This window comes from Artibeus jamaicensis, unplaced genomic scaffold (assembly GCF_021234435.1).
Source record: "Artibeus jamaicensis isolate MK-2021 breed Jamaican fruit bat unplaced genomic scaffold, CSHL_Jam_final contig_386, whole genome shotgun sequence".
Classification (NCBI taxonomy): Eukaryota; Metazoa; Chordata; class Mammalia; order Chiroptera; family Phyllostomidae; genus Artibeus; species Artibeus jamaicensis.
The window spans coordinates 1378059-1387450 of NW_026521811.1; the positions used below are offsets into that span (position 1 = coordinate 1378059).

The 9392-nt window shown below is 37.0% G+C and overlaps 1 protein-coding gene across 2 annotated transcripts in view; it reads left to right on the forward strand.

Annotated features, from left to right (window-relative positions):
- RIPK2 (receptor interacting serine/threonine kinase 2) overlaps positions 1-7662 on the forward strand; it is a 55749-nt gene extending 48087 nt beyond the window's left edge. Inside the window, exons 8-11 of one of the 2 annotated variants that reach the window (XR_008391496.1) lie at positions 2252-2338; positions 3610-3824; positions 4795-4944; positions 5413-5499. Coding sequence is in view for 1 of the 2 variants with exons in the window: in XM_037143381.2 (XP_036999276.2) it covers positions 2252-2338; positions 3135-3228; positions 4795-4944; positions 5413-5750 (669 nt within the window). In the remaining variant the exon portion in view is untranslated. Of the gene's footprint in view, positions 1-2251; positions 2339-3134; positions 3229-3609; positions 3825-4794; positions 4945-5412 lie in introns of both variants that reach the window. The other variant, XM_037143381.2, reaches the window with a different exon arrangement.
- Positions 7663-9392: the final 1730 nt, after the last annotated feature.

Below are 9392 nucleotides of genomic sequence, written 5' to 3' on the forward strand. Positions count from 1 at the left end.
TCCATGTGCTGTAGCTGCGACAAACAAATTCACATGGACTACAGAAGTCCTGTGGAGAAAAAGGGGCAGCATAGCCATTCTCTGAGTCAGACAGCGCTGTGACCCCTGTGTGGACAGGCTTTTATTGCTTTTCTGGGTACATTACATCGAGGATGGTCCTCATTTACTATGTACAGGTTCACTTTAGGTGATTACCTTTGACAGATAACAAAGGAGAGGAAGTTGCTAATTACTTCAGAGAAAAAGGATAGTTGTAAATGAAAAGGAAAAAGTGGTTGAACTGGTTACACTCCATCCTTGGGAGATTTAGCACAGATTTTAGGAAGTTACTTTAAAGATAAGCAGTAAACATTTGCTGCCTCAATTCAGGGTGAGGGAGTTTTAGCAAAAAGCAAGCCTCATAGCCGCCTAGGTACAATGCAGGCCTGATTTCCCACAGGAAAACCAATCCATAGGCATGGCTCCTGTGTGCCTGCTTGCTCCCTGCTGGTTTTCGTGGCTGGGCTAAATTCTCCATGCCACGTGGATAGGTTCTCTATAGGGTGGGAGAGTTTACTAGCGACTATAAATATTATACTTCTGTCACCTAAGAGGTCCTCCATTTCATTCAAATTGGCCACCTCCAAATTTCAAAATATTTCCGAATTCCTATATATTAAATTTAAATGTAATATGTAATAAATGCCAGTGTTTACAATGAATTCCCTAAATCAGCTAGAGGTTCTTTTAAATCTACATTTATTTCCCTAAAGTTTTAGTATATCCAGAGTAATAGATGTCTGGATTCTCGCACTTCTCTTTGTCCAGTGTTCTCAGGCTTTTCTGAGACTTAAGTTAAGCTATAGGATTTTTACTAAAAATTGAGGCCAAAATGTGTATTTTTAAATTGTTTCTTTTTTAGTTGTCCTCACTTGATATTGCATAGACCAAAGTAGCAGTTGATATGGATCTGAAACAGGTGCCTTATTCTCTTATGCTGGCTCTTGCCAATCAGAAGAACTGAACAGACCTAATACTGCAGGGTTTTATTAACATTATCAAAAGATGTTCAAAAAGCAACTGTAGTCCTTTAGGGATGGAGCATAGTTTAGCGCTTACTGGGTTTCATTATGTTGTATTGGGAATATGACAATAAAAATCATTAGTTATGATCCAAACTCTTGAATTGTTTATTTATGACTAAGTGACATTGCTGTTGGCCTCTTGTAAGTTGCCGGGTGGATTGATATAACCTTTGGTTTAGAAGGACACACATAAAGGAAACAACTACCCTTAACTGAACTAAAAATTGACAGTGATAGTACTAGTTTTTTAAGTAACTAAAGATGAACTATGTTCATTATTTTGATAAATTTCCACTGACTTCCTACTTCTGAGTAGGTACAGTCTTTTCCAGAACATTCCAATTTTTCTACTTAGTAGATAAAAACTTCTGATAACATTTCTTTTTGCTTTATTTTTGAGTTCTCTTTTCTTTCTTTATAACTTTCTCTTCTAAGCAGAGGTTGATAGAAGAGTCTGTTTTCTTGGTTTTAAAATAGAAAAGAACCATTCTAGTTCCTTTTTGTCCCCAAACAATGTTCACATTTGAATCTATATTTAAAACTTTTCATTTTAAAAGAAATTTTTACTTTTTAGCCCCAGCTGGTGTGGCTCATTGGATTGAGTGCTGGACTGTGAACCAAAGGGTTGTGGGTTCGATTCCCAGTCAGGACACATGCCTGGACTGCAGGCCAGGTCCCTAGTAGGGGGCAAGCAAAAGGCAACCACACAGAATTGATGTTTCTCTCCCTTCTCCTCTCTAAAAAACAAATAAGTAAAAACTTAAAAAAAGAAAGTTTGAGTTTTAAAATAAAGTATTTAATATATATTTTCAAATACCTGAATACCATTTAATAATAGCATTACTTTCATTATTATTTTTAACTTGCTGTATTATTTTCACTTACAGTGGTTGTAGTTATTTTTAATTTTAAAAAATCCTTATATCAGTTCTGTAAAACTGGTAGGGCAAGAATATAATCTCCATTGTATAGGTGAGATAACGAGGTACATGGAAGTGAGTTACAAAGCACCATACACAGCTAGCAGACAGCAGGGCCAAAAGTAGAATACAAATTTAGTAAGATTTTTCATAAAGAAATTTCTGAAGACAAAGATCACTCTCAAAGCATGAGTTGCTTTGTTTGAGAGTTTTACTCATATAATTTCTTAATCACCTCCAATTAAAGTACATATATATTCATTCCAGTTGCAGAGTGCTTCAAGTACTGTTCACTTATATGAGAAGAAAACAGAGTCATCGCTGAACGTATCTCTAAATCATAGTCCACAAGAGGTAAAAAAATTGTTTATAAACTCAAACTGTGAAAAGAATATGCAAAGTCACTTACTCTAACTCCTTCTTTCATATTCAAGAAGCTAGCCTGGGAGGTTATAGGGTCTGTCATGTAGCCGGGGAAGTCCCCACTGGAACTGCAGCGCTTCTTTTGAGTTATCCCCACAGAGCACAGTTCTGCCTCGTTTGGCAATGACTGTGGTGCTCCACTGACTACAGTTCTGCCTCTAGTTATGCCTGCCTGCCCTTTCCTCTTAAGGTGATTAATAAAAGAAAAATGCCATTTGCATGGCTATCCACAAAGAAAGATTTCTTCAGGCACATTCATATTGGTTATTTCATTTAAGAATATGTGTGTTCACTTTACAGATTCAGAAAATAGCTTCAAAATGAACCATAAAGCACTCCACATGGTCTCTGAATCCCCTTTACATACACTCTCTCATTAGATTTCTGAGCCCATACATGCGCATTTTTAGATAGTACAGGGATCATTGAAGAAGAACCAGAGAGCCAGAGGACTGAAAGGCCTTATAGAAGGTGAGTTCATAACTCCATGATAGAGCTAAAAGTAGGTCAAACTCTCTCCTACTTCTCCATGGAACACTTCATGTGGAAGGAATCTGATACATTGACAGTGGGCATTTGCTCTGAATCAGTAGGTAAGCAGAGTTACAGATTTCAAGATTCTTTGTTTATAATAAGCCAAATGCAAGAACTATTTAGAAATTAAAGCTGTATAACTTTTAAAATGGCTTTTAATTAACCTAAATTGTTTATCCCCTGTTTACTGTAGGAATCATGTGGATCCTCTCAGCTTCATAAACATAGTGCTTCTCCCGAAACCTCAAGGTCCCTGTCAGCTCCTCAAGACAATGATTTTTTATATAGTACGTAAATTTTTTTAGTCAGTATGAATTATAAATTTTCTATTTTTTTCAAGATGATATTCTTGGCAAACCATCATGGTTTGTATGACACATGTCTTTCATTTGTATTCATCTCATTTTTACAAAGGGACAGAGAGTAAAGATGTTCTAGGGGTGTTCAATAGATACACTTAAGTATCAAAGACATGATATTAGACATTTTAGAAAAAATTTAAAAATCTCCTGCAAGAAAAAGGAGCCATGTCTAAGTATCCACAGTGTGAGATAGAAAATGAGATAACAGGGAGGTGGAAACAGAACTGTGGTGTTTCAGTGGGAGAGTAGCATTTTAACAAGTACTTTCACAACAACCTTGTGAGGGAGACTTTCCTCATTTTACAGATTTTTAAGGTCAAGACCTGGATCACATGGTTAGTAGCTGACAAATCCAAGACTCGAAGCCAGGTCTTTGATAAATATTTTCATGTCACTCTGCTATACCATGTGGTTATCATGAAGAACTATTTCTGGCTGAAGATTGGACCTATAGTTATAAAGGATGGGCATTCCAGGCACAGGAACAGCATAGAGGCTCAGCAGCAAGAAAACACAGAACAGTGAGTAGTTGGGATTATCTGAAGAGGGAATGAAGGAGAGGAGCAAAGGTCAGTAGGGTGGTGTCCAATACCAGACTGCACTGTCTGGGCTTTCCCTTGGGTAGGGAGCAACTAGTGCAAATTTTTGAGCAAGTGTATGACATGATGAAATCTTTTGTTTTAGGAAGATTCATCCTGGCCAGAGTCTGTAGGATATTTTGGAAGGAAAAGGAGACAAGGTGGAAAGATCAGTGAGTAGACTCTTGGTCTATTGCTGCAGCGCAGCTGAGAGACTAGGTTCCCTAATCAGAGTACAGGAAGGGAGGAAGGTGTGCCAGGTGTATGGACACTCTGATAGGACTTGATAACTTCTCACTTTTAGGAGGGAATGGAGAGAAATAAAGCTGTGACTGGGAGAATACTGGTGTTAACAACTGAAATAGATTTTAAAGTTAAGATAAATAATTAAATTTTTCATGTCTTTTTTAATCTGAGGTACTCAGCAGTGTATATGAGGGTGATGTCCAGTGACCTGTTTAAAATCTGAGACTGAGATTCTGTGAAGTCAGAAAATTTAATTACATAGACTCAGGAAGAGAGGTGACAGCTGAAGCCCTGAGGCTGAATTGGATTACCAAAGGAGAGTGTACAGACATAAGTCATGCACAGAATTAGAGGACACATTTAAACTGCAGGAGGAGGAATATGACATGGAAGAAGGAGGAGATGGTGTAAAGAAGTGAATTTCCATGATTTTTAATTTACGTAAGAGCAACAAGTACAAACAAGTATGGTAGAAATATTCAGTATAAACCTTTGTATATGTTTAAAAAATATATGTATTTGTAGAATTAGGTTTATGAGCCAGCTTTAACAGCAACGAAAAATTACAGATACTTGAATACTCTCATCTGTATGACCAAATGTTGATACTTGATCTAACAGGAATAGCTAAGGAATATTCTACCCCAATGAAGATGTTGTTTTTCAGGAAAAACCCAGGACTTCTCTACCCTGCTTCACCCCCAAGTAAATCACAGCTGGGACAACATGTGTGTAGCTCAGAGGGCCACATTCTGTGACCACAAGACTGCCCTGTGCTCTTTAGCAATAAATCCACTCTCAGCCAAGGGAAATTCAGGTAAATATCTACTATGAAGTATGTGTGATACCATTTACCTCACAACTACATGCTTAGGAGAACACAAGAAGGCTGATGTGTAACCACAGGCTCAATGGTATGCCATGAGCATCACTCTAGGGAGGGATGCTAAGAGGAGATGTGACCTGATATATTACTAAAGGCAAAGTTATTTCCATTTATTTGACAAATATGCTGGTATATTTTATATATATATATTTAAAAACCTGAAAAATGGTGTTGCCCCAGTAATTTATAGCATATAAAAAGGCAGTGCTTTTTTTGTGGGAGGGGATGGGAAGAGACAACTCAAATATCTGAATGTTTCCTAAAACTTAACCACTCCAAAATACTAGTTTTCCATATTAGCACAATCATAGTAAATTAGGTTTTATACCTTATTATTTCTTTTTTCATCTCATTTTACTCTTCATCTTACCTTTTAATTGTCACCCCTGCTCTGTACAGAATGTTCACAGCCTGGAGTGGCCCAGCAGTGGATCCAGAGTAAAAGGGAGGATGTTGTGAGCCAGATGACCGAAGCCTGCCTTAACCAGTCACTGGACGCCCTTCTGTCCAGGGATCTGATCATGAAGGAGGACTATGAACTCATTAGCACCAAACCCACAAGGACTGCAAAAGTCAGACAGTTACTGGACACCACTGACATCCAAGGAGAGGAATTTGCCAAAGTTATAGTACAAAAGCTGAAGGACAACAAGCAGATGGGTCTTCAGCCATACCCGGAAATACTGCCAGCTTCTCAATCATCATCTTTAAATTTATTTCAAAATAAAAGCTTATAGGTGACTCTTTTTCAAGAAGAAAAGTCGGTTTATTAAAAGGTATTTTGTATTTATTTATGTTGCCCTGATCAGACTGTTGTTTTGAAACCCATGTGAGTATTGGTAGCTTTAATGAAGTTTTTCCTTCAGCTAAAATATTAGTTTCCTACATGACAGCATGGTATTTTTTAAATTAATATAGTAGAAAATTTGCATTTTGCTACATAGTTCAACTTTCATCTCTGGTTAATTGAAGCTATTTTTAAGTGTAATAATTATATGTACCTAATGATATCTGTAGTTATCAGGCATTTCTCATGGAAGCCATCTTTACATTCACTTTGTGGATTACTTATTACTCATCTGAGATACAGTTTGGCTTTTCTGTTGTGCCCTTTATGCTTACATCAGAGAGAGCACAGCTCTGCCATACAAGTTCATATCCTCTCCCAAGGGGTGTGTATTAAACTCCCCAGATTACATTTTAAGTGTTATTTATTGAATAATTCCTTTAAAAATTGTTTCAGAGGTAAAACAATTCCAAGTAAATTTCCAAAGAAAAATATTCATCTTTCCACATGTGTTTCTGCCTCCATTTCTGATCTCAACCAATCACAGAGTGAACAGCATGATATATGTTTCCTTCTGTCCCCTTCTCCTGCTCATTTGGAAAAGGGCCTTTCCTCATACTATCATTATAGCTTTATCCTGCAGCCCACTTTCTGTGCTAAGTAACATCATGTCTGTACCACACAGAGCTCTCGTGGATTCTTTTTAACTGCATAATATCAAAGCAGCTTTTTTTTTCTTTAAGATATAATGTGAGTTCTTTCTTGGTTGCGTTATGTCAAAGTAAAAATATATAAGGAATAACAGCCCTTTTCTGAAAATCTTTATATTAGCAATGTCAGCAAAAAGTATGATACAGGACAAATTTGAATGTACAAACTTTCAATAAGCACTACACTCACAGTATGAAAAAATGAGTAAGAGTAGAAATTACTTGATGGCATTGAGGCAATTAAACATTATATTCAGAATATAAAATATGTATTTTAATCTCCATTTTGGAGGTTGACATTAATCTGTAGTGCCACATTCCTATGGCTCTGAGAAATGTGGAAATTAATATGGAAAATGGAAACTAATTAAGTATTATGTTATTATAACTTATTTTTTAAAGTGTTAGGATAAAGATTTAATTTGAGAAGTTTCCCCTTTCTCTTTACATATTCTAAAATTTTATTTATTTTAAATCTTGACAGTTTCCAATAGGACTTGATATTGGTTTGATGATGTGGTAATCTGATTGGTAAAGTAACCATTGCATGTTGTTTTCTATTCTGCCTAGATCTAAAAACTCAGCCTTCCAACTAGTCTATATGTGTATGATACATGCATACCAGCTACTTTTCCCCATAATTTAATATGGGGAGACAGAATAGTCATCCATGAATAGCAACTTATGGTGAAATACTAGAGATCCAGGTGGATCTACAAGCAGCCCTCATCCCTAGTAGAAGTGTTTCCATCCCAGCAGCCCGTTTTCATTGCAGCCCATGTTCAATAACAGTGATGTATAGGGAAAGTGTGGCAGGGTATGCTGAGTATAACTGGCCAGAAAACAAGCGGGCCTGGTACAGAGGTGGTAGTTCAGTGAGCCACATTGGGTGGCACACAGAGGACACAGTAATAAATGACATTTGGGTTCTGTAGTAAGGAAGTTCGGTTCTTGCTCGAGCCTTCTTACAACTGCTGTCACATTTTAGGCTCCCTTGTTAACAAAAAGAATAGACTTCAGGCTCAGTACCTTAGAAGTAATACTTTACAAGAATTTTTCATTGTTTTAAATTGTATTTTGTCTGAAAATGACCTTCTACATGTAACAATTAGTACTAGTTTTCTATTTATAATAAAGTTTTATTTTACAGTATCCAAATAAAGACAACTTGAATTATTAAATTATATAGGTAGTACCTGAATGTGATAATAATCATAGTCATACTAGGAGAATGACAGATTAAGATTCATTCACTGTAGGAAGGAACTAAATAATCTATAATGATCTGTTTTAACTAGGAAGTATTAGAAAATACTGAGGATTGCATTCTTCACACTGTATTTTAGTATGGTGCTACCAGAAGTGCAGTCCACAGAGCTGCTGCCATGCTGTGGCCGCACTGGAGCATGTTAGAAATGCAAACCTGTGGCACCAGCTCATACCTTTAGAATCTGGCTCTGGTTTGAGGCCCCTCCAGGCCATTATGAATGCAAAAGTTCCAGACCTCTTGTTTTAAAAAATACTATAATTGTGCATAAAATAATTTCTCTTTAGGTTCACAAGTCTGTTTTCCTTACATCTTGTCGCCCTTGTCTTCATAATGTACAGTCTCAGAACCGAGGTTTGATTAAAATATTTCACATTATTTTGCGTCCAAGCTGAATTCCCAAAACAAGTTTGGTTATGTTTTGTTTTTTAGAAAGATCATTTAACCACCATAATCAGGCCAGGAGGCTTGAATCTACAACTCAGCTCTTTAAGGAAGAAGTTTAGAGGGACAGACACTTGAATGATGACAACAAGACAAGAAGACTGACTGCTGAAGGTTCCACCAACAAGATGGGTCCAGCAGGAGTGCTAGGCAGTGGGGCTGCTTTTCATTTCCTTCCTTTGTCAGTCATCCTTGGCCCACCCTTATACCCTCAGTGAAATACTTGGTTTCCTAATTTATACAGACAAGTTTTATGACCAGTTGGGAGAACAGGAGAATCAGTAAATGTTCACATTTAGCCATCCTCACAAGCATCTCATTAGTTTCAGAAATTTTTTTCTCCTTTAAAATTGCACCTCCTATCCTTCACAGAGCCTGGTTTCCCAACCATTTCTTGCATTTTCTCTTTCTCTCCCTCTCTCCAGTGGATGATTTCTTCCTCAATCAAGATTTCCTTCAAAAACAAAACTCCTTTATTTCTCTTATATATCTCTTCTAATCGGTTCCCTGGAAAATTATTCTAACGGCCTCTACTCTTAGTACCAATTTTGTTCTTAATCATTTAAAATTTGATATCATACAATTAATGACTCTCTAGGTTGAAAGGAACAGTTCCGCATTGGATATACCTCAAATTCCTCTGCATTATAGATGTTAAGCAAAAACTTCCGCTGATGATGGGGATCTACTTCCCATTAAGAGTGCCCTCATCCCCAGACAGTTCTTTCAGGTAATCTTTCCTAGGCTGATTTAGAAATTGACTTCCTATAGTTTGTATCCACTAGTCCTAGATCCAGACCTTGGGACAGAGTAAACAGTAAATCTCATGTATGTTCATATGACAGCTCTTTATGTATTTCCAGGTAACTATCCTGTTCCTGGTACCTTCTTTTTTATGCTTCAAAATAATCCCTTTCCCTTCAGTGGCTGTTTAAAGAAGATTGGTCTGTATTCCTGTACAGAATGGCCCCTGTCACTGACACAATGCTCCAGTCTAGTTAGGTGTCACCAGCACAGTGGGATATCTCTCCTGTATAACTAATATACTAAAAGCCCATTTATCATCATCACATGTCATTGTTGAATTGATGTCACTGTTAGCTAAAATACTCTTACTGTGCTGTTTTTGCCTTCTCCTTTTTTTTTCATATGTCCTCTGTGGATCCCAAAT